The following is a 24763-nucleotide window of genomic DNA, read 5'->3' as shown; positions in this document are numbered from 1 at the left end:
TTCCTAAGTGCAATGTTAACACAGTTCTACCTATAGTTCCTCTAAATGAATAAAGTCTTCCCAGCCTCTACAGGATGTTCATCTGCTCCTCTGAAAGCTGCAGGGAGACTTCTGCATAAATAAAGGCCACTGAGTCTAAATGTACCAAGAACAAGATTAAACTTGTTCTTCTTAAAAAAAAAGTTCTGGTGCACAAGAAAGAGTCTGCTCTTTGCTCACATTTGCTGGTGGAGGGCTGCAGTATGTTGTGTTTGGATTGTAATCACACTTCCTGCTTGAAAGATAAAGAGGAACACCCAGAGCTAACATCTACCGCTGGTGAAAACACACATCTGGATTCATGTTTGGATTTGTCCTAAAACATGGTGGGACTTTCATCTAGTCTGTAATTACGAATACACAAGATCAATTTTAAATAATAAATAATAAAAGCAAATGCCAATACTGAGTGCATGCACAATACAACACAGCATATAGTCGAAACGCGAAGTCTAGAAATATGTGTTTCATTTCATTTTAATGTTACTACGAGCATGTTGCCCGGGGCAACGTGTCAAGGTTTATATCGCTAAACATTTAGTAATATAGATCTGGTTTTTCTGTGTTTTCCTTTTTTAGTGGAAAGATGCAAGAAGGGTGGGATCAGAAAGTTTCCCCCAGTGATGTGTTCAGGAATTTTAATTGGTCTTAATTGCTGTACTATTCCTCCCCACCAGAACATTCACTTCCCCAGAACAAACGTGTGCGAGCATCTGTGCTGCAGACAGGACAAAGAGGTAAGTCTCTACAAGATTTTGCCATGGATTTTCTGTAGCAAGTGCCCCTTTTCTGTTATTATTTATTTACTTATTTAATTACCAGAATATTCCAGTTATGCAGACGATCTTAGTTAGAAAGGGTCTCGAAAGACTTTCTTAGATGGATCAGTTGGTTGTTTTGACACCACATTTAGTCTATATAATAATAATTCTTATTATTTTTAAGATGTTTCCTATTACATGACCTCCTAAGCCCTCCAAATCCTAGCAAGACTTTATAAAGTCCATGTCAGCTGACTCTACTAAACTGACTTCTACCCCATGACCTTCTACTACCAATAAATGGGCGATCGTGGCTCAAGAGTTGGGAGTTCGCCTTGTAATCGGAAGGTTGCCGGTTCGAGCCCCGGCTTGGACAGTCTCGTCGTTGTGTCCTTGGGCAAGACACTTCACCCGTTGCCTACTGGTGGTGGTCAGAGGGCCCGGTGGCGCCAGTGTCCGGCAGCCTCGCCTCTGTCAGTGCGCCCCAGGGTGGCTGTGGTTACAATGTAGCCTGCCATCACCAGTGTGTGAATGTGTGTGTGTGAATGGGTGGATGACTGGATATGTAAAGCGCTTTGGGGTCCTTAGGGACTAGTAAAGCGCTATATAAAATACAGGCCATTTACCATTTACAGGCCAAATGAATCACTTAAGCTGAAACTTTAGTAGCCCACCCCTGTGCACTGGGTTTATTCTTAATCAGTGTAACTCACTGCATGCAGCCTACTTCAAAATGTTATAGACTCTAACATACATGCAATAAGAGACACATTTTGCTACTACCCCGAATTAACTTTCTGGGACTCATATTCCCAAGGCAGTTTCTGATATAATACAGATTTGAGCTACACCATCTCTCCATAGAGACATCTGTGACTGACCAGAGCCTGACATACCAGTGTAAATGCCTTCAACTCCTTAACTGCACGCAGAAGCCTTTTCCTGTAATGAGAATCCTCTTCCTGGATATCTGAAGTCCTTTTTTTTTTTTAAGATAGAAAGGAAAAGAAAAATCAGAACTATCTTTGATGGATTCCATCCTTAGTAGCAAATGTTGATCAGCTATTTCTGAATGACCGCCAGCGAGTAGACCATGACAGTAGAGATTGAGTTGTTTGGGCCACTGTGCTTTTCTGCCTGATCATCAGCCAGATAAGTGTGCATAGATACAGGTGTAACGTACATGTTTTGGGGTTTGTGGCCCTGTGTTATGGTTTGGGATTCTAAATAGCACTGAAACAACTGACATTGTGGGAATGTGCTAATACTGATCCATGTGCTATTCCGCACCCCTCGCCCCCATCATCTTTCTTATTTTGCTCTTTCTGCTATCCTGAAAGAAAAGGCATGAAAGAAAGGTATCTACACTGTTTGCCATTTTATTCACCGTGGTGCGTAACTCTGCTATTTTGTCAAAGCCCTGAGGCTTGACTTACACATGATGGGCAGACAGATTACAGTGAATGTTAATGAGGGTTATTTAGCTGTCTCCACCACTTCCCCTAACACAGACAACAGGATACTCTGGTCAGTGTGCCACACGCTTTTAATCTCTTCTCTTTTTTTTGGGTGGGCAGATCCAAGACTGGACAGAATGGAAGTGAAGGTTTTTGTGGATGGTATCCCACGGGTGGTATGTGGAGTAACAAGGGAAACGACATGCCAAGAAGTGGTCCTAGTGCTGGCTCAAGCATTGGGTGCGTACACAGCATGCTGGACATTTTCTACTTGGTGATAAAGGTTATTTTGATATGCTGACGAATCCTCATTCTTTGCTTGTTCTTTAGGTCAACCCGGACGTTACACGTTACGGGAGAAATTTAAAGACTTTGAGCGGTGCATGACACCCGAGGAACGTCTTCTGGAGACCCTGGAGAGGTACGGTGAGCAGTCCAAGGAGGTCCAGCTCAGTCTATTCCGCAGAGGAGCATCTGTTTTGGATGAAATGGGCAAAGCAAAAGTAGGACGATATCAACCCTGTCCGCCATTAAGGAAGAAAGATGTAGGTTCCAGAATGAGGAGGAGTAGTGGCTCCCTGAGCCTGCATCGCCAAAGCTTGCCAATGTTATCCTGCTTAAGGGAAGAAGGTGAGAAGAAGCAAGAAGACCTGAAAAGGCCAAAAAGAAAGTCTCTGACACTCATGGAGGAGGCCTGGGACTGGCTGGAAAGTCTGGGGAAAGGAAAGGTCTATAGCACTGCCCATGATAAGGAAAGCAGTAAGTCGGATAAAAGGAACCGTATCTCTTTGGATTTCTCACTCACTGTGGAAAAAGATAACTCTGGTAGCATTAGCAGAGGCAAAGGGAAAGGTCAAAAAGCTTTGAAGTCAGAACTGGACCATCAAACCTCCTGCTGCATAGGAAATCAGACAAGGGGTAAAGAAAGCAAACACTCTAAAAAAACAAATGAGGCAAAATCCAACCTGTGTGGTTCAACTGCTGCCAGGACCGAGGAGGAGAAAAATACTCTCAGAGAAACCATAATATGTCAGCTCAAGTCCTTGCAGGACCTACAGGCCCAGATAACACGTATAGACAGGCAGATTTTTGACCTTGAGGAACGTCAAAGGGCCAGAATCACTGAACAGGAAGCACAAGAGATGATAGTGGAAGAAGAGATGGAGCAGATCAGGTTTTGGGAAAACGAGTTACAATCAGAGGAAGGTTACGAGAAGGATTTGCAGTATCAGTTCCTCGAGATGAGAGCGAAGGCCGTGGAGTGCAAGACTAAACTGGAGGAGTACAAGTGCAAAATGCAGCGGCTTGATTTTTTCAGAGGTGCCGCTCAAGAAGATTCTGAGACTGCTTCAAAACTCAACTCAAATTGTGCCAGTGAAATTCACGCCGTCTCGGCCCAGGATGACAATCTGGAGCAATCCAGTGCAGATGGGAGTGTAAATGTCAACAGGAAGTTCTTGCCCAGAGAAGACACCAGCCATCCAGCTCTAGTTCATCCAAACCAAATAAAGGAGCGACGGCCCACTGGACCCACTGAGCTAAGGGAGTGGTGGACACGCTGGTCAGAAGCCCATAGATCTCAATCGCAGACTCAGAAGGTGATTCACCGTTCTGAGCTCACTATATATTTGAGCAGCACCAAGGTTTAGAATCAATGTCCTGGCGTTAAAAGACAATGATCCTTCACACTTTCCATTCCAAATTTATTACCAGTGCTTACTGCATGTTCTGGGCTGGGATAAAGCCCTTCAGCAAGTATTGAACTTTAATTGTTCCTCAGCTTATTTACCTTCAGTGGAAGAGACCAGTTTAGTTTTATTTCACATTTGACTTCCTCTGTATTTTAGCACATCTGAAGTGTTTTTCATACTTAAACCTGCTCTGGTGCACCAATGAATAATTATACTGACTTCATAATATTCAAGCAAGCCAAACTGAAGACTGATTTGACATGTAGGACTAGACTGAAAGCTTTCTCTATGAATTTATCCTCACCATCAGCTGTCAGTGTACCCACACTGATTGACAATGCTGCTTTTGTTGCAACTGCTGTTTAACACCAGAATGCTTCTTGCCCTCAAGACAGTCATAATATTGTAGTTGGATTGTCCTACCAGCATCTTAAAATCTATACAGACACAACATTTACAGATTTAAATTTAGTGAAAAACATGGCTTTGTGGATCTTTGGTCATTCTTACTGGCAGATATGGAAAATTGCAGTGATCAATTTATTTTCCACTCGCTACAGGGAACGTAGCACCACAAATACATCGATGTCTTATTTCTCTCTCATTTGTAACTGTGTTGGTGTGACATCTTGACCATTTTTCCCCCTCACATTTAAACCTGACTTCCCTCTTCATCAAATGCAACCATTCTGAGATTTAACAGACATCACCAGGCTACAACAGCTGATAGTGGAATCAAAGACAACACTGAATATAAAACATGTTTTATCAAATGTAGTTTTATTAACTGATTACTTATGCATGTCTTTCTCACAACTAGCCAATGTCAGACAAATTGCTCTATATAATAAAATGAACTTCACAAGCATTTATTTTGCTTTCAAGTTGTTTTATTCAGTCTCAAAGAACACCTACAGGCTTCCTCTGAAAAGAAAACAGAACAGCTCGTGAATTTCATAAAATTTTAATTCAATTGTCTCATTCAAGAACATTAACAAAAGTACATGAGAACCTCTGTACGTGGTTCAACTGAAACCCGGTGATCTCCAGAGAAATTAATTTTTACTGTAACTTAACGTGCAGAGGCACAACAGCTCATCTCCAGAGTGCACAAGCTGATCTCCTGATTTCTAATGTAGTTTTTCTTAAAAACTGAATTTCTAATACTTCACCCCTTTTCCTTTAAGTTACATTGGTTGTGTTATATTTGAAGTTTCCAAATTCCACTTTAAAAAAAAAAAGAAAAAGAAAAAAGCAGCACACATTACGTATAGTATACGTCAACCCACAGGTTTGGGATGCATATCAGTATTTTTCCTACTTTAAGAGAAAGCCACCCTAAGATTGTTCTGAATATTTTGGCGGTTGGCTGGGATCAGAGGACACATCTAAATTTTTATTTTTTATTTTTATGTTTATTTCATTTTGCTTTCAGTTTTTAGGCACCTTATTCTTAATATTAGCAGATTAAGTTTCGATGGAGAAAAAAAACAAAACAAAACAAAAAACCCCCCAAGAAAATTATGTGCAAGAAACAAAAAAACAAAATGGAAAAAAAAAAAAAAAAAAAAAAAAAAGTATAAAAGAACTGCAGATATAAGATGCCACAAGGAATTCTGCACCTGGGAGGGGAGAGGGAAAAGAGGAAGAAAAAGAATGCTGAAGTGGGGCATGTGAATACCAAAAAGGCATCAAAACTCCAGACTGGTGGAATTAAATCCCATTAGATTAACTACTTTGACATTCACATATATCACACACGCGCCATGCTTCCACTTCAATAAAGCATTAAAAACTGCTCAAAAAAAACGAGCAGAGAAGAATCCTCTGTTTAAGCTTGCACATATGAGAAATATGATCCTCCTTATGGAGGGAGCTTTGCTTTATGCGTTTTGTAGGAAAGCATACAGGAGTGGAAACCTGATAGCGAAGTTATTACGTTTCCGTCGGTAAGGGAGCAAAAAGTAAGAACGAATATGGAGCTGAGGTTCAAACACATGCTAACAGTCACTCGCCCAGTCAAACTAGCGGACAGATTACAGGTGCAGAATTCCAGACAAAGAACAAAATCAGGACGTAGACAGCCACACAGTCACCACTCTGACTTGGAGGGAACAAGCCCCTTAGAAACAAATACCTCCATTACACACTAATCAATTCTAGGATACATCATACGCACACACTCAGAGGTCCCCATGTACACTGCAGCGTGGAACTCTGTATCAAGTACATCATACATGGGAGGCAGGGAACTGTGGAATAAGAAAAGTTCCACTGCAGACTGGGGACAAAGATTACACATGCCAATTACTGTATGTGTGCGTATGTTTTGCGGATGAGTTTGTGTACAAGCATGTGTCAAATTAAATTCCCTTATCCCCTGCTGCTGCTCTCGGCGACAGCGTCCCTCCAACACCAAATGGGGGTAGGCCCTGTATTGCTCAGTCAATGACACCAGGCTGGCGAGTCTTCCGCTCCACATTGAAGCCCTGTAAAGACAGAATAAGTTTAATTAAGATTAAAACAAAAGGAAAGGGGGGAAAAAAAAGAGAAAAAAAAAAAGTTGTAAAAATTTTTTAGGAAGGAAACTAACCCCTGAAATGCTCGCCAAGTGTCTTTTTTAGTCACTGTAGCAAATGATTTCATTCTACTTCATTCTGATCAGTAACATGGATGGCTCCAAATTCATTTTAGCCAAAGTCATTTCTAAAAAGACTATACAAACTTACAGGTTAGCACAATTCAAATGTGGCACCATCTGATAATCTCATCATACCTTTGAATTGTCAGGACCACGAGGCTGCCTTACAATGACCAGGCGAGGAGCACTGGCATCATCAAGCGTGATACTCTTCAGTCTGTTCACCAGGCGGTCAGGACGTGGAGTCGCCACTGGTTTAGGCCCCTCACTGCAAGAGGAACACAATGAACAAACAATGTGAAGGCCCACTGGTTTAAACATACCAGCCACAGTCCAGTTCTAAATTTAAAGATCAAGTTCTTACCTGACTCTGCGTACATTGCAGGCACTACATTTTCCTGTGCGTTGATTGAGGACAACTGAGAACTCCACTTCATCCCCAGTCTGAAGCTCCAGACCATCTTGCACTTCTTTTACATGGAAGAATAACTTCTTGCTATCACCAACTTCGTATGTGATAAAGCCAAACTGGAGGGGGGCGGGAATTAATCACAATTTTGAGTTTTAAAGTATGACGTCCACCTACTACCCAGTGTGTTTTTTGTTGTTGTTTTTTTTTTAAATTATGCAATTGAGGAGAGGAAAAAACAAAAACTGAACACTACCTGGTCTTTAACACACTCCACCATGGCTCTACGCTGCGGAACCACATTACAGGCCATCTTCTGGCCAGTCTGGGTTATTGTGCAAACCTGGAACTTCACCTGTTCTCCTTTTTGCAAACAATCAGACTTGTTTGCCATACTCATGATTCCAAATGGATAATTCTGCACTTTTGATCCACCTGAAAATTAAAGGGGGAGGAATCAATTTTACTTTCTACAAATAAACTGTTTTACATGTGTAGTCATAATGGGATACCAACCTTCCTCTGAGAACTCAACAAGTCCTTGGTATTCAGTCTGGGAGGGGTCAACACTGCGTATAGGACGGATAACTTTCCCTGTCATCACTGTCCCACCAACATCTTCACCAATTCCATTCACTATGACGGGAAAGCAGTGGATTTTATTTGCAATCATTCCTACCTACAAAATGTCAAACATTACAAATGTACCAAAAACAACTGGAAGTGAATCACTGATACCTGCAGCAACCTTGGTGACCTTTTCAGCACTGACTTTGTTTCCTTTTCCCTTTGAGAGATTGTATTCCACTGTGTCTCCCAGATCCAAGTTATCCAAGTCTCCGCACATTTCACTAAAAACAAAAGCACAAGTCTGAGAATTTGATACTAAAGCGAGTTATCTGCATGGCATTAATAAATGAATACCCTAACCCAGAGGTGTGTTCAAACTTAAATCATTACCTGTAGTGAAAGAACACTTCCTGGTCATGATTTGCTGTCTCAATGAAACCAAAGTTATCTTTCAGTGCAGCAACAAATCCATGCAGTCTCTTGGCACCAGAGGCATTACGGTTGAGGACCCGGATGGAGACGGCACTCTGTTGGCCAGTTCGCTTCACTTCATTGATTGAGAACTCCACCTAGAGGACAAACGCACAAGTTGCATGGGGAAAAAAAAAAAAAAAAAAAAAAAAAAAAAAAAAAGCTTCAAGCTTTCAACAACTAAACTTCAAACCTTCAAAAGATGAATTGTAGCATCAACTGTTTGCTGGACTAATTAGGCTAAATGCATAGTGGAAACCATATTTGCGCTCAAGCAAAATAAAGTGTTACTACCTTGTCCCCAACCTGTGGGTGACTTCCTCCCTCTAGGTCCTTGGCATGGTATGGCACAGTGAGCTTCACTCCACAGTCTTCATATGCAATCACTCCCTCCTCAGACTCCTACAATAAAAGCAACACATCAAACTTGGATCATCTTTCCAATTAAGACAACGGTCCCCAACCTTTGTTGCGCCACGGACCGGTTTATGCCCGACAATATTTTCACGGACCGGCCTTTAAGGTGTCGCCGATAAATACAACAAAATAAAACTAGTACTGGTACCGATAAAAAGATTTATTCATAACACACGTGAAAAGACCCAGGAAAACTGAGTTAACGATAACAAAAATAACACTGAAAACTGATAAAAACCCTGAAAACCATACATTTCACACCTGAGCCTCAACTCTCGCAGCCCGGTACCAAACAACTCATGGACCAGTACCGGTCCGAGGCCCGGGGACCGCTGAATTAAGACTAGCAGTGCTGGCCAAATGTCTCCGCAATGCTACAGTTGAACAAAATGAGCATAAGCTGGCAATGTCACCAATTTAAAAGAGAACAAGTCATTTATGACTAGTGTATTAGAAAATTCTGTGCACACAGCCTACATAAGCATTAAAGATAAATGTGTGCAATGCATCATGCTGTAGCAGCCTAGTTAGTACACACCTAATCTACTACAAGCAGTGTTGAGCTTTACCCTACAATTTAGGGCTGCATAATTATTCACTGCTCTAGTTTATAATAAAAAACTAAACACTGTTACTTGACTGAAAATGGCTCTTAATCCATCGTTTGCCATTTCAGTTACTGTATATCGTTTTGAATGCAAAACCATTAGCGCTTAATTGAACTGTTAAAACAAAATCAAAAATCTGGGCGCAGTTTACAATTATTAGGAAGAACCAAAAACTCGCTGTTTTAATAGGATACTGTGTTCGTGAACACCACACACATTTTAAATACAACAGGCTGACAACCACTAAGAGGAGGAGACCCCCCCCCCACACACACACACACAAAAAACCCCCCACTAGCATTCTGATTACTTTTGTGCAGCCCTACAACAAAGTGAAGCTTCAATTCCAGATTCCATGGGTTAAATGATGATCAAACCTCACACTGTAAATTAATCAGGTGAAGGACACCAGAGGGTTAGAGGTTAACAAAGACTAACCTTTTCTACAACTTTACCCTTTAAAAGCAAGAGAAAGATTTATCAGACAGCAAGTCTCGGCACCACAACACTTCACTTGATCATTTGGATTTCTAGACTTTACGTGATGAAAAGCTTCTTTAGATTATGCGTTAGTAAAACAAATTGCGACACCGATAGTTTGTACAACTGGAGTGTCTTTAATTGTGATGCACTTTCATGTAGCTTCATGCAGAAGGTCTCAGTCCTACCTTATCTTTTTTCTAACCAACAAGGAGCATGAACAGGAAGTCATTGAAGGAGGAAAGCAAAGAGGAACATTAGAACTAAAACAGTGTGAAAATACGGATAGATGAGGGGAAATGGGCTGTGTCATAAATGGGGATGATTTAAGTTATAAGCGGTGTTACCTTCTCCTTGCCCTTGGTGGGACTGATGTTCTTGGCGGTGTTTCCAACGACTTCCTTTTCCACTACACCCACAAAACGTTGCTCAGACTGGATATGGAAAGACACTGTGCCTTTTGGAAGCTTCTTAATGCGCACTGCATGGTTTCTCTGAGCTGACAGCATATCCTGGCAGGGATGACATTTATATTAGTATTTTTACTTTAAAGTAACTTGAATGTGCCTGCTTAGGTAATAGAAAATACATACTTTTTTGAAAAGCTTATAAACAGGACCTACAGGCACAACAGTGAACTCCACTTCATCTGAGATATGAAGCTGGCCCTCCTCTAGGACTTCACTGAAGTGAAAGAACATCCTGGCATCCCGATCCACACACTTAATGAATCCAAAGCCATCGCGTATAGCTGCAATAACCCCCTAAAAGAATACATGATGATGCACCATAATCAACATCTGTGATGAATGTACTATAATATAAAATTAAAACCATTTATAGCTGCTGTTCTGCAAGCTACCATTTCACGATTCTCCTTGGTGAACTTGAAAGTGTCTGGCAAGATTTCGATGTTGGTAGCCCGCTCAAGCTTGTCTCGGCGATCAGTAGAGATGTTGAATTGTATGTGGTCTCCTTCCAAAAGAGTCACCTTGGTCTTTGTGTCCTTCTCGCCAAACGGCAGTTCCTTGTCATTGAAACCCATCCTTACACTGACACGACCGGGCAGAGGGTCATTCTGTGGAAACAAAGTTTACATATCTGTTAAAATTGTTTTAAATTCTTGGGTTGTAGTCCATGCTCCCTTTAACAACAACAAACTGTCTTCTACTAAATAAAGTTTATCAGAATCTCCTTGCCTGGTTCTTGGTGGGGACTTTGGGAATGACCTTTACAACGGTGCCTTCAAACTGCTCAATGCTGATATCCTCAAAGATGACTGTTCCTTGAGGGAGGAGCCTCACGTCTGTTGCTACTTCTTTACCCTATTGAAGGTTACAAATTAATCAAAGTCCTTTAAGAGTTACACAAAGACAGTCAAAAGTAGAGCTAAAGCTGAGTGATACATTTTCAAAACGTTCTACTGAAATTCCTAAAAGGTAGCACTCACATTTCTATCTTTGATGGTGAACTCCACATCATCTCCAGCCTGAAGAGCCTCTAGATCACCTTTGAATTCGCTGTAGTGAAAGAAGATTTCCTTCACCACATCTGCTCTTTCAATGAATCCAAAGGCCTCCTGAAATTGAAAACAAGGCTCAGCATAACAGGTTGGTCCTGTTTCAATAGTTCAGCAATTCTAATAAAGCTTGGGAACGAATGAAGAGGGAAAAAAGCCTGCCAAGGGTAAAATTAAGTTGTTTTTGTAACCACTGTTATATTCTACAACATGACAAATCATGTATGTGACTAGACAGCATTGTCTCTCTCACACACACACACACAGCTGTTCAATATAACCATATATATCGGATGACGATATAAAAACCTCTATCGTTTCATTTTACGCTATCGTTTGTTTCGTGGTGTCGCAAAATAAATTGTTTATGGCAATATTTTTCTCATCGTTTTGATGGTCACTGTAGTGGCTATATTAATTTCTTAAAGTTCTCTCTTTCCCTTATATTTTATAAAACCACACTACGGACGGACAAGAGCCTGTTTTTATGCGTTGTGGTTAGCAACAACGACGGTAACAGCATCGTGTGTCCGCTTGTTTATGTTCCACATAAACCTTTCACAATAAAGCTCAAGATCCTGTTGAGACTTTTCAAAATAAACTGAATCACGTGAAAGAGCAGATTATTTACGGATGAGAAGTTAAAAAGCCGCCAGGTGCTAAAAAAAACAAAAAACCTTAGACTCAAACGTTAGAACAGGCTAGATGCACCTGCTCCTTGTCTTTTCTATCTCTGACTTTATGTCCTCTACAAGAGTTTTTTTTTGCTGGTTCTTCAAATGTTCAATAAAAACATGTATGCTAATTCATAACGAAGAAAGCTTTGTAATGAAGACTGTCATTTCCAAAACACTGCCCGCCCCCACCCCGCGGTCCGCAGCGCTGTTGAAAAGGCTGTGGAAGTCCATGTATTAAACACGTAGACCTGTGACATAAAAATCACCAAACTCGGACGACCACAGACTGTTGTCCTTCGTGGTGATGAAGGAAAACGCTGGGTTGGCATGTAAAAGGGCATTTATTCCCTTCAAAGACCTGCAGTTCAAAAAAAGCGCCCCTCGACAGCCAAACCCATCTGTTCTCTGATTGGATTGTTACATTTGTGATTGACATGACATTGACCAATCAGATGAAGGGAAGAAAAATAGGGTCAAAAATCCGTAGTTGTAACTTGCAGGGTTTTTTTTTTTCTAAGTCCACACACAAATCTTTTTTACGCACACACACAAATCTTTTTTACGCACACACACAAATCTTTTTTACGCACACACACAAATCTTTTTTACGCACACACACAAATCTTTTTTACGCACACAAAATATTTATGACCACATTTTGAGCCCATAGAACTTTACAAACCGTAAAGTTCACCCAATACTCCTCAAGTGTTCTAGGCAATTTGTTTTGTCAAATTTCAAAGATATTCCACTAGAGAGAAAAAGTGTTTTGATTGGATCTTACCTTTGTAGCGCACACTACACCCTGGCACCTCATCTGTTTTTTCTTCACAAGCTGAATATTACGAGCGCTGACTGCACCAGTACTGAAAAACCACAAAGGAATGAACATTAAACACCCAGTGACAGCTGCTTATGGCATTTATGCTACAAGTGCTGCACACTTACTGCTTATTGGTCTCCATATAGAAGCTGACTTTGTCCCCCGTGTCCAAATGGATATTTCCCTCCACGTCATCAGGAGTATATGTAAGGTAAAATACTTCCTGTGAAAAGACACCACCGATTTAAAAAAAACAAACAAAACAACACCTAATAACTCGAACTATGTAATATTCAAAACTACCAACAATGAAACTGAGTGAAGAAAAGACTGCCATGTGCTGTGGAGGCTGAAGGCTTTACATTGACTCAGTGCCACCTAATTTGACTAAAAGCAACACCTACAAACACTGGCTTCTGCCCTTTTTCATTAGTAATCATGTTAGATTGAGTTTGCTAAATGCTTATTTGATCAAACAAAAGATGCATGAAGTTAACCAATTGCCTCTGTACAAAGTTTACTACAGAGGACAGGAGATGAATTCAAAGAAGAAACCCACTCCATTACATTAACATCCTGCAGCTTGCTGACTCAAAGTGTAATTCATGCCACCTATCTTACCCCATTTCTTTCATAGCAGACACTGCCAGTGGGCACCTGTCCAGGAGCAGACTTTCCATCCAAATGTAACGGGATTGATGACACAACCTGCAGTAAGGGGGGAAAATTACAGGTAGAAGCCATTAAACCACTGTTTCATTGGGCTGAATAGACAGCTACAAAGCCAAATAAAAAAAAATTATGGAAATGAGATGAATAAAATGCCTGAACCTCAAATTGTACAAATGCAGGTGCATGAATGCTCTAAATGAAGATTTGAGTAATTTGTTTACATCAAATAACAAGGTTAGTGGCATCATGTAGTTATGTTTATCACCAATGATACCAAGTATTTGGGAAACTGGCTGTTGTATAAAATACAGAATCGAGTTGTCAAGTGAGAAATTATCTCATTCGTACACATTTGTTCAGACATTCATCATCTCAAGCAGACACTCATGCCAGTTTTTAGTTTACATTTAAACTGTAAATCAGGATGAGAGACAAGCTTGACAGTTATAAGAATGACACTGCTTGCCCCAAAAAATAAAATAAAAAGGCTAAGCTGACAGACAAGGACATAACCAAAAATAAAATGGTATTCCTTAACTGGATGAATATAACCATGCAGCACAGTAAAGGGATAGGCGTGCAGGTCTGGCCCCACCTGGCCCGAAATGCGCTCCTCTGGCAGCACTTCTGGCTTTATCTTAAGCAGCTTCACTGCTATGGGCTTGCCAGTGCGCCTGTCAGAGGAAACTTCAAACTCTACATCATCTACAGAGAAAGGGACAACAAATAGAAAAGAAAATGAGCAAACTTCAAATGACAAATACAACCTAAGTTTCAATAAAGTCAGCAGGAAATCAAGTAGGTTTCTTTTCAGTAAGTCGCCCTCACCTCCTATTTTAAGCTCCTGCAGGTTGCCATTGTACTGGGAGCAGTGGAAGAAGAGACGAGCCTGACGTTCAGAGCACTGGATAAACCCATAGGACGTCAAGAGCTTCTCCACCACACCAGTCTCTCTAATGCCAGGCCCTGAGCCATTGGCATATGCGGTGTGCCCATTGTTGTGGAGCATGCCTGGGTCAAAACTCATCTAGAGAAGAAGAGAAGCAAGTGTTAAAAAGAAAGCTACCAGTAGTACATAAACATGTAGTTTAACAATTAGGATGCAGCAGCTGTGTTGGATGCCAACCTAAAACAAAATAAATAAAAAGGAAATGAAAAATCAAACATGCAAGTATAGCACTTTCAGGGAAAGTGTGGAGGGGGCAGGGTGAGCAAGTAAAGCCACACGAGAATCTTTGGGGGCTAAGACGCACTGATTTCAAACTTAGACCACGAACATAACACAGTAGGGTTTCCTTTTCACTCATGCACCTGAAGCTGAACTTGACTCACTCCATTTACAGCAGTGTGGCAGAATTTCACACAGTTCTGGTTAGACAAACATTCAATGTGTTTCCATCCATTAACCAACTACTGATTACATGGCAATATCACCAGAAACTTGTCAAAACTCTTTCATAGCACCCTAGTTAATCTTTGGGGCATTTGTTTTCATCCATGCTGTTAGCAAAAGTCACAACACACCAGCAGCTCAGAGTGGTTAGGTCAGTGTGGGCACCATCAGATATGCCTCCTTACTGATCTCTGATACAAGGGTGTCCGCTTGTGTTTTTTACTGCCTGGGTGGGGATGGCAAGAGACGGAGGAGGAACGGGGGATAGGTACGGGACCAGTAGAAGCAGATGGGGTAGAGCCAGTGTTGCGAGCCACTGGAGGTTCAGAGGAGCCTCTTTCCATTTCTGACACTGGGGACAGGACTGGGATATGCTGCAGAGAAATGAACGTTTGGCTTTTACTCTGCCTACAGTTTCCCATCATCTCAGACAAAACCTGCTGAACTTATAATTCAACTTTTGAGGTATTATAGAGTCCTTTAGGCCCAACACATTCTGACGGGTTCTACAAAAAGCAATGGACTAGATAATAGTCATCACAACCACCACCAATACTTAAACCAGGAACAATAGCAGGCAGTAAAACCATCAGATCACTCAACCCTGAAAATTTCATGTTGAAGGGAGCGATATTTGGAGCACTACCAAGTCCCTGGTAGTACTAGATCGCACTCAAACAGGAACGGATCTACAGAGGAAGCAACACTAAAAAGATATCTAAAATACATTATTGGCACAGACGGTCATGGGAATGATTTAAATACAGTGCTGCAATTAAAAACAAAAACAAAGTAAAGATGGAGAATCAGAAAATGCAAATGACAGGTCAAAGAGCGGTGCATCTACAGTGGACAGGAAGTTGGTGATGGATTATGAGTAATGGGGGAAGAGGGAGGGGATCCCAGAGCAGCCTCTTGCTAGCCCCTGTCCTGCAACTATCACGACTCCTTATGACACAACGCAAATGTACATGAATCCCCAAAGAGAATTAAGGGCTTTGGTCCAGTGCTGATGGATGAGTACTGTAAATACCATCTACTTAAGATCAATTTTCAGTTTTCCTGAGAACCAACAAGTATCCACCTTTCATATGCATCTGTGGTCCTGGATTTTGTGTGTAGTTACGTCGAAGTGTTAATATTGTCCATCTTGAGTCACTGCCCTCCCTTTTACCAGTCTGAATATTAATCGGGGAGGGTACAATGTAAAAAAAAATTAAATAAAAATAATAAAAACGATTTAAAACAAAAATTTTAAAAAAGTGCTCATTTACATCAAATTTCAGACATCTAGTTGGCAGAACACCCTCACCCTACAAGAAAATAACTGAGTAGAGGCTAGTCTTGGGAGCCTGAAAAGATGAAAGAAGTTATGCCATTCACAGCAAAGATGTGGGGCAAGGTGGGTGGATGGGTGCTCGATGGGGTGGGGCACGTAGAAAGGTGGGAAGGTGAAACTTACGGATCGGCCATATGGCGACAGGCTGAGTCCGACAGGGGAGGTGCTGCTCAGGTCAGCGCTAACAAACGCGGTGGGTGGCGACGCAGGCAAGGTAAACTCAACAAAGCCTTTCCAGGGGCTGCCCATATTTTCCCATAAACTTGAACAAAACTTGCTTGAGCACTTGCTGAACTTTGATATAGGTTTTGTTTTTTGTTGGATTTTTTTGCTTGAGTGTTAAATACTATTCTTAATCAACCACCCAATGATACACCGCTGGATGTCTGCAAGGGTGAAGAGAGGAACAAACATAATAGGTAAGGCAAGTCAGCCAGTGTGCCAAGTGTCACAAACAAAAAGGAAAATAGCTGCAGGCTTTAATCCCCAGAGAGGATACAAAAGGGGGGGAAAGAAGGCAAAAAAGGAGGGGGGGGGGGGTATGGCCTGAGAACGACAAAATAGGAAGAGTGTGGATCAGGTAACGGAAGGCAAGTAAATCATTTTCCAACAAAACTGAATGACTACTTCAAGTATTTGGAGGTGGTGGTGGCTCAGTGGTGCTGGCTTCTTTCACATTTTCAGAAAAGTTATCTTTAACAAAAGGACAATGTAGAGGTCACTAAGATCAAATCACTATTTTACATCAAGTATCACTTCCTGCACTCACTCCACAAAAGGATGTGATGTCACATGGAGAAACCAATAAGTACGCAAGATTCAAGTCTAACCAAGCACTGCGGTAGCTTGGAATTGGCTGCTGCAAACAACAGCTTAAAATATTGTCCTACAAAGAGAAATTTAAATGAGGTCCAAAACAAATAAATAATTTAGTTTGCATAACTTTGACAAAGATGAAAACGCATTGGTTTTTAGTGACTGAGGGGAAAAAAAGAAATATGAATAAACAACATCCTCGGTATACTGCCCCAAAACAGTGCAATGGTAAGTGTTATACAATCTGTTTTTAAAGCATGTGTGAATCATGTAGTGCATCTAACAAATGCAGATTCTGAATCAGATACCAGTTTTATAAGAATATTAAAATCCAAAAGAGGCCACTAATAAACCTAATAATACAGAGAGGTAATGATGAGCAAAACGTGTGACATAACCAGAAGTACATTTACAGCCATCAAAAACACGCTATGAAGGGCTTTAACTGACTTGAGACCTACCTTTATTGGTCGCCTTGTGTCTTGTATCTCTCAGGATTTTGATGAACTAGCAGTTTTTGTGGACCTCTTCACGCACACAGTTGAACACGCACACTTGTTACAGTTTCTGGCACAAGTTCTAGATGTTGCATAAAGTAAAAAATAAAAAAAGAAGGGGGGTGGAAATTTAGAGCAAAAATAAAACAAAAAGGCAAAGGCAGGTGCAAAAAACACTGCTCAGGAAAAAGGAGGAAAAAAAAGGGTTAAGTTGGGGAAGGGAGCTATGGGAGTGGGGAAAAGGAAAAAACAAAACAAAAAAACCAACAACAACAACAACTAGCAGATAGCAGCCCACTCCACACCCCGGTGGTGAGTCGGCGGTGTAGTGAGGATGAGGAGGGCTAGGAGCAGCGTTGGGACGTGTGCTTTGTCAAAGCTGTTGAGTAGGCACAAACTTCTGGTTTCAGATCAACTCTGGTCTTCTCAGAATATGCTTGGGCGCAAGTTTGCTTCTCTTCCACTTCGCAGTTGGGATGATGTGCGTATTCTTTGGTCGTTTCAGGATTTGGTTACTTCTTGCGTTTAAATCCTTGAAGTGATCCTTTTTCACCCACGCTTCTTCAGTGTTGTCTTTGTTTTGGGAGGTTTGTCTTCAGTTTCTTTGATTTGATCTGAACTTGAAGCAGTTGCGGATGGTACAAAAATTCAGGTCTGTTTCACTTCATACTGTTTGAAGGGGGATGAAGAAAAAAAGAAGATCTGGTTAGATGAAAACTTATCACCAACTCCACTGATCTAAATTTAGGTTAAATACAAAATGGCCCAAGGGCTCCATGAGTCTGTAGTGAGAGAGAAAAATGTAATTACACTGTCAGCTAATACGACTATTCTGTCACATGAAAACAAGTAAAAACCCCAAGCACCAGCAGCCTGAGGTCTTTTGGGAACATTTGATTCTTTAGCTGCACTCAAGTACAAAAATAAGCTTTCCTCAAATGCCTCTAGATACAATGCTAGGCAGCTGACAAGTACTTTGGATCAACAAGTCCTTGTGCATACCGTCAGTTCAGGCTATGTTATTTATGGCAACATTTCAGACCAAGGCCCTCTGTTTCATCATTCAGCCCCCCAGTTGTTCTGCATGCACACCACTGTAAACATTTTCAGAAGGGCTAATCTGGCAATCAAACAAAGCATTGTAACATGTGTATGACCACCCCCCCAAAAAAACAAAACAAAAAAAAATTTTTTTTCCAGAAACTCCAAGTAACATACAGCACACCAGAGCTGGATGTTGTTGACCTAAATACCCTGCTCTGAAAACAAGATAGCTGAGACAACCAAGGACACATGATATCTATTCTGCTGTGACTATGTTGCAATGTCTCCCTTCTTACATCCCACTAGGTTAGAATATGACGTTGTTAAAAGGCTCAAATGTGATTGCTACAAGGTTGACTGCATAAGTGTATTAAAGGTTATGAGCCAGGAGCTTCTGTGGCATCTACGATTTTTTTCTGCTTTTTATTTCGCAGGAAACAAGAAAAAAAAATCAACTCACGACACAACTAGCAGCGATCGGCCGTTTTAACCATGGTTTTTTTTTGTTTTGTTTATTTATTTATTATTTAAATTGGGACCAAACTACAGTTTTGTCTGTTTGTTATTTAATAACACGAGTGGGAAAGATACCTCTTATGATTGGACATTTATTAAACGACAGTCTTTTCTCTGGGCAAACAAAACAACCGCCCCGACAGGAACCACCATGTGACTTCTCAGCAATCCGCTATCCTCAGCTGGAACTGCCAACATGGCCTGATCCAACACGTTTCGGTACGTTACGTCTAACCAGTCGATTTCAAAACACACAATAAACTAAAATATAGTTAGTTAAAACTTCGTTCCTTTAGTTCTGTTTTGCTCATTAAGCAAAGTAACCCGCACAATCACATTTAAGGATGTCTTACTGACCTTGTGTGGACAAACAGAACCTGACAGATTGACATTCGCCGATGCTAATCGTCGTAAACGGCTACTACTCCACTGTCTTTAGCAACACTTAAGTTAATGATGAAGAATTTCTTTAACTAAAACGCATTCAGTTCTTTTGTAATTACCTGATGACTTAACTCCTGTGCGGCTTGGAGTCCTTGAACATAAAGTTTGCTGGTAATTAAGCAACGGTTCAACGTTGTACACTGTACATAGAGATAACATTTCGACTTCTCTTTCACATTAATGTTTAATGTGGTTTCGGCCATTAGTCAAAATATATAGAATTTCTATGTATTAATTTAGCTGGGACTGATTATAAAGAATTTTTTTAACTGGAAATCATATTTTAATGGAGACGTTTTTTAGAACTGGATCGTATCACACGCCAACCTGCAACACGGGCTATTTAAGCTAAACGGACAATAGAGTTAAGAACAGACAATGCCAAAAGTGACTGCCGACACCAGGACAGTTCTTTAAAAAGTACTTATAATTATTTACATTTTAATTTCTTGCCAGTCAAGAACAACGTTAAATATAGACACTCAGTTTATTCATTTCTTTACGTCGATAACGCAATAATAACATTATCGGCGTTAACGGCACGAGGACGGAACAACAAAGAAGCTAGATATAAGCCTCGTGCTTAATTCTATTTAAATGCCATCTTTGTCTCTAAAGTAAACCACATTCATTCTACACACGTGCTGTTTCTTCGCCAGACTCTAATACGTCTTAGAAAAAACATCACGCGCCTGTTTATTTATACCTTCGACAGCATAACTAGGCCATTGGCAATGCTAAGTAGCTAGTAGCGACTACCGTTAGCTAGCATGCCGTTGTACTCCTCGGCCCTCGCGTGATTTATGTGGAGCTGTAACAAGGCAGCCTCCACCCAGGCCCGAACTGTGCGTACGACTAAGCGCTGACTCACCAATTCACCTCTAAGTACTCACTGACCAAAAAGAAAACTATCATTGATATATTACCAGTACACGCTTAAATTCTTCTGCTAAAAGGGATAAAATATTAAAAACTCACCCCAACAGCTTTCAGCACTGTCACCAGCGCCGCTAGAAGCAGCACGGCACATTGCGTAGAGATAGGGAGACGGCTAACGCGATATTTGACGATACTAGGTAGACCAAAGATCCTCAAGCGAAGAGTGGCTACGCAAGGCGCTGATAAGAAACCGCCTATGTGCCGCAAAGGGACATGGGAGGCATTTGCGTTATAGTAACGTTAACATTTTATCTACCTCGCTGTCTAGACTGGAAAACAGATATGTAAGAGTAATCCAGTCGAGTTCAATAAATAATAAACCCATTAATTATTTGATTAATGAGTAAATAATAGCTATCATGCCATTTATTAGATAACTAAACTGAATAGGTGTCGCCATAACTAAGTTTTCTCCCCATACAGGAGAGTTTCTGAGACTACACGTTGCACAATTACCCAACATAGGAAAATGTAACATAATGCATCAACTCAACTCAGCCCTTCACTCACTTTGAAATTACCCGATAGTAATATTTAAATTTCAACACTGTAAGTGGCTTACGTTACATTTTTACTTGAAATGTTGATAATTTTTAAAATTATGTTGTTGTTGTTCATTTTGTGTAACATACAACTGTTGAACAGTGGAGAAACAATATCATTTTTTCTTTTTCTTTTTTTTTTTTTTAGATGAGACGCTGTTGCTTTATGTAAAGATATTTTAAAGACAAGCTAGATAGGTTTAGCCATTTACCCCGCTTTTGGTTGTGTGCCAAACGTCTACACCGCACTCCACCCCAGTAGGTGGCGACTCAACGTTGGTTTGACAATTCACCAAAAGTAGGAGGAGGAGGAAAAGAAGAAGAAGACGAAGAAGGAAGCGTCGCTAACAGTTTAGTTCTACACGGAAACGTCAGTTTCTGAAGCAGTAATATTCTAGTAATGTAGTAATATTTTGATCTGGGTGTCTGGTACTTACCCTGTCTGCCGACACAACATTAGTTAAATAGCGAAACAGTAAGGATATTTATGTTTCTATAATGGCACCGAGCTGCCTCGGCTAAGATTATATAGCCCAGCTAAGCAACGGCTGCGAGTTGTTTTCGCTCGACTAGCTAGTTTTGTAGTAGCTTTTCTACGTAGCGTAAAAAGAGCTATCACTTTCCAGTAAATGGCCTGCACTTTCGAAAAAGTGCTGGCCGATACTCGGACCCTTCTCGAGAGGCTAAAAGAGCACGACACAGCCGCCGAGGGACTGATAGAGCAGTCCGAGGCCCTAAATCAGAGAGTGCAGGGCATGAGAGAGGTGGGAAATGCTCTGCCAGACAAGGTAAACTCGAGCAGATAGCTCACGTTTATGAAAAGCTGCACTACTGCTTGGTGTACACATTGAACTAGTTAAACAGTGACCTGTACTACAAAGCGAGTTTCCCTCGTATCTAGGATATGCTTTCGTGATATGCGTTCGCTAAAGTCTTCTTTATCCGTTTCTTCTCTGCTCTTTTTTCAGCACACAGATGACAGTTCAGAGATACAGGAGCTCACGAAATACAAACCTCATGTCCTTCTGACTCAGGAAAACACTCAAATCAAGGAACTGCAGCGGGAGAATAAAGGTAAAAAAAGGTTCTGCTGACTGGCTGGTTTTATATACCAGTATTAACGCTCTTTATGTCTTTGTAGAACTATGGGTGTCTCTCGAAGAACACCAGTACGCGCTCGAGTTGATCATGTGTCGGTATCGCAAGCATGTGCTCCAGCTGATGATGGCAAAGAAGGAGCTGGACACCAAACCTGTGCTCAGCCTCCATGAGGACCATGCCAAAGTACATCAACTCTGCATTTCTTTAATTTGCTCACACGTTTAATGGGCTATGATTCCAAATACATAGACACACAAATTTAAAATAAAAACAACCAACTTGATTTCTGACTCTTCTCCAGGAAGTGCAGAGCCAAGTGGAACGGATATGCGAGATGGGCCAGGTGATGAGAAGAGCAGTGCAGGTGGATGATAAGCACTATTGCTGTGTTCGAGAGAGGCTTGCTCAGCTAGAGGTGAGAAATGCAGTTATACATGGACACAATGACACCTTTCCTCTTGAGGTCTGTGGAAAAATATGTGATTTTACCACAGACCTCAGACATCAGCTTCTGTGTCAAAATGATGCAACGATAATAGAGGATCATAAATGCAAATGAGAGCTGAGTTGTCAGTTTTTAGTGGAATGGCTAGGTTTAGTGCATCAGGTCAAGGAGCATGTTGTTTTGTTTCGGGGTTTATTAGGCCTTTTAAACCAGTCGGTTAGATTTCTTACTGTGCCATCTTTGTGATAACCTTTTGTGAGTTTTCTAAATATGCTACAACTGTAAAGTTTGTTGAAAAGGTACATTTTCCCAAACGGTAACAAACGTGTATTTAAGAATATAAATGAATAAAAGCATTCAGAACAATAGCTATCTTCCCAGGAGTGGTTGTTCTAGCAAATTCAGCCACAGACTGTGCAATGCTCATGGCTAAAAATCCAAGAGCTACAGCTTAGACTCTACAGGGCTATGTTAGCACGTTAAATGAAAGGGAGAAAAAAAATCCTCTTTCCTTTAAAAACAAAAAACAAAAAAAACAAGGCAGCATTGTTAGTTTTGCATAACTTGGCTGAAACAGACTCATAAAGCAGGACAATGATCCCAAGCACAGCAGCAAATCTGCAGCACAATGGCTGACAAAAGGGAAATCACAGCTTTTTAATATTTCAGTCAAGGTCCAAACCTCAACTCAGCTGGAACACTGGTGGGACCGTAACGAATAATCGTGATCTTCAGTGTGCTGAAGCAACATTGTAATGACCAGACTTCCTCCATAATGATGGATGGATAAAGCCGTACACAAGTTTTTACACGATGCTTCTTTTTATTAAATAAATAATGACATGAGTTATTGTTCATCTGGGGCTGTATTTAAATAATTTTAGTACCTACTAAGGAACTCATCTTTTTTTTTTCTTATTAGGTCTTATTGATAAAACCTGAGAAATAAAAGACGATGTACTTTCTTTTTAATTTGTCTGTATTTGCTTTGGTTATCTGCTTCCCCCAACACTGCCAAAGTGCAAAAAATTCTATCACAAATAAACAGTAACACTATTTAAAAGAGAAGATGCGATGCATCCATCACAATTTTCATTCAAAACCTGCTTGCATGGGGAAGCACATGCATGTTATAAGGAAGAGATATTTAACTTCAAAAGTTATGTTTGAAAAAAACATTTTCTACCTTCAGATTGAGAACAAGGAGCTGCGCGATCTCCTGGAAATCAGCAAGAGCTCTGTGAAGACAACTAGCCAGTCACTAGCAGCAGAAGAAGGAGAAGAATCTCCTCTGCCAGGGTCCACAGAGTGACCTGAAGTACAGCTGGGATGAGGTTCCACAGGACCAGGAGAGGGGGCTGATTGTGTCTTCACCTGTGTTCATTATAGATATTGTTATTTTAATTTTATTTTTTTACATGTAATGAAATGCAGTCCAGCATGAGGTTAGCACCCACGATACACATGTACTGCAGCAAAGGCAGTAAAAGCAAAGGTGATTTCTTTAGTTTTTAGCCAAAGACACTTTTATTCTCCAAGGATACAGTTTCTACCTCTTTGCTGTTCACACACACAAACTTTCACAGTGAGTAAAGCACCCAAAACCAGCCCAACCTTTGAGTTCACTTGAAATTTATTAAGAAGCCAAATTGTAGTCCACACCATATAAGAAGCTGTGCTTGCTGCCAATAAGAGAACTTTTGGCTGTTTTACACTTTGCCTGCTGAGGAGTAACAGTGGAACCTTTGTTGTGATGTTTTGGGTTTGATATGTTTGATAAAGTCTCAATATATAACATGGTTTTCATGTTTTGGTACCTTAATTCTGTGTGTTAGACACAAGTTGTACAGTTTGCAGATTCAGAGTATTGCATACCAGCTAATGGCACATCTTTGTTAGTGAGAACACTTTCAAACATGCCAAGGTGTTTTTTTTTGTGTAATGGATACCATGTTTGTACGCTGTATGTTGTCAGAAACTGTATTTTGTCGTCTTAGGAAATCATGTTAGATGACTTCACGACAGTGTACTGATTTGTGTCAAATTAAACTCAGAAAGTTTGCTATACATAACAGCGTGCCTGGTTTTGTTTTGTCCAAACTTTTTTACTGTACAGCTTGCTGGATATTGTATGGACCAAAGTGACTTGTTTGGGATAATCCTTTCTTTACCGCAAGCTGGCGCCATTCAGTTGTTGGGGTATAACCTATCGCGAGGTTTGCAAGAGTTTCAATGCTGCTTTCAAAAAAAAGACGTTACTTGGCTTTCTTTAGTTTTTTAAACGTTTCCTCCTTAACATAAGTTCTGTCAGTAACACCAAGGCGGTAAAGGGTGAATGTTTAAACGAATCACTTGTAAAATCATAAAATTTTCAGTGTTGTCGTTTATTCTTCTGCGTTTAAATCGTAACCCTAGGGATATATTTCCGACAACACATGAAAGCATCACGCAG

General features: G+C 40.7%; 3 protein-coding genes across 13 annotated transcripts; 2 read left to right on the top strand and 1 right to left on the bottom strand.

Annotated features, from left to right (window-relative positions):
• Positions 1–2394: 2394 nt before the first annotated feature.
• rassf11 (Ras association domain family member 11) lies at positions 2395–3906 on the top strand. Its single transcript, XM_085345413.1, has 2 exons — positions 2395–2497; positions 2588–3906. The coding sequence occupies exons 1-2, from the start codon at positions 2395–2397 to the stop codon at positions 3904–3906; spliced, it is 1422 nt and encodes a 473-aa protein (XP_085201539.1).
• Positions 3907–4896: 990 nt separating this feature from the next.
• csde1 (cold shock domain containing E1, RNA-binding) lies at positions 4897–20355 on the bottom strand. Of its 11 annotated transcripts, none has more exons than XM_085345702.1 (23): positions 20263–20355; positions 17245–17949; positions 14814–15002; positions 14064–14262; positions 13774–13940; positions 13185–13271; positions 12689–12786; positions 12525–12606; positions 10995–11123; positions 10744–10869; positions 10407–10622; positions 10138–10308; positions 9892–10056; positions 9733–9744; positions 9503–9520; positions 8334–8441; positions 7959–8137; positions 7737–7849; positions 7515–7634; positions 7255–7433; positions 6954–7117; positions 6725–6857; positions 4897–6437 (listed from the first exon to the last, which is right to left on the bottom strand). In XM_085345702.1, exons 3-23 carry the CDS (start codon positions 14970–14972, stop codon positions 6390–6392), a joined length of 2673 nt encoding a protein of 890 aa, XP_085201828.1. In that variant the 5' UTR covers positions 14973–15002; positions 17245–17949; positions 20263–20355; the 3' UTR covers positions 4897–6389. The 11 variants fall into 11 exon arrangements, with proteins under 11 accessions (XP_085201828.1, XP_085201831.1, XP_085201834.1 ...); XM_085345705.1 differs by having other exon boundaries at positions 10168–10308; XM_085345708.1 differs by having other exon boundaries at positions 13831–13940.
• A 643-nt stretch (positions 20356–20998) lies between these two features.
• On the top strand, positions 20999–24246 carry sike1 (suppressor of IKBKE 1). The gene is made up of 5 exons (XM_085345714.1): positions 20999–21553; positions 21734–21839; positions 21907–22049; positions 22168–22281; positions 23504–24246. Exons 1-5 carry the CDS (start codon positions 21395–21397, stop codon positions 23621–23623), a joined length of 642 nt encoding a protein of 213 aa, XP_085201840.1. The 5' UTR covers positions 20999–21394; the 3' UTR covers positions 23624–24246.
• Positions 24247–24763: the final 517 nt, after the last annotated feature.

The sequence above is a fragment of the Diplotaxodon limnothrissa genome, linkage group LG20 (genome assembly GCF_057381915.1).
Source record: "Diplotaxodon limnothrissa isolate DT_005_m linkage group LG20, D_limnothrissa_male_GT1.1, whole genome shotgun sequence".
NCBI lineage: Eukaryota > Metazoa > Chordata > Actinopteri > Cichliformes > Cichlidae > Diplotaxodon > Diplotaxodon limnothrissa.
Note: the sequence above shows the minus strand (reverse complement) of the source record. Positions and strands in the feature narration are given on the sequence as shown.

Coding starts and splice junctions, on each gene's coding strand:
- csde1 (XM_085345712.1), bottom strand. CDS start 16,216: ATGGGCAGCCCCTGGAAAGGCTTTGTTGAGTTTACCTTGCCTGCGTCG. Junction 11,124..12,524: donor GTGTAGTGTGCGCTACAAAG/GTAAGATCCAAT, acceptor TTTCAATTTCAG/GAGGCCTTTGGATTCATTGA. Junction 7,850..7,958: donor GAAGTGTTCTTTCACTACAG/GTAATGATTTAA, acceptor TTTTGTTTTTAG/TGAAATGTGCGGAGACTTGG.
- sike1 (XM_085345714.1), top strand. CDS start 21,395: ATGGCCTGCACTTTCGAAAAAGTGCTGGCCGATACTCGGACCCTTCTC. Junction 22,050..22,167: donor TCCATGAGGACCATGCCAAA/GTACATCAACTC, acceptor ACTCTTCTCCAG/GAAGTGCAGAGCCAAGTGGA. Junction 22,282..23,503: donor AGAGGCTTGCTCAGCTAGAG/GTGAGAAATGCA, acceptor TTCTACCTTCAG/ATTGAGAACAAGGAGCTGCG.
- rassf11 (XM_085345413.1), top strand. CDS start 2,395: ATGGAAGTGAAGGTTTTTGTGGATGGTATCCCACGGGTGGTATGTGGA. Junction 2,498..2,587: donor AGTGCTGGCTCAAGCATTGG/GTGCGTACACAG, acceptor CTTGTTCTTTAG/GTCAACCCGGACGTTACACG.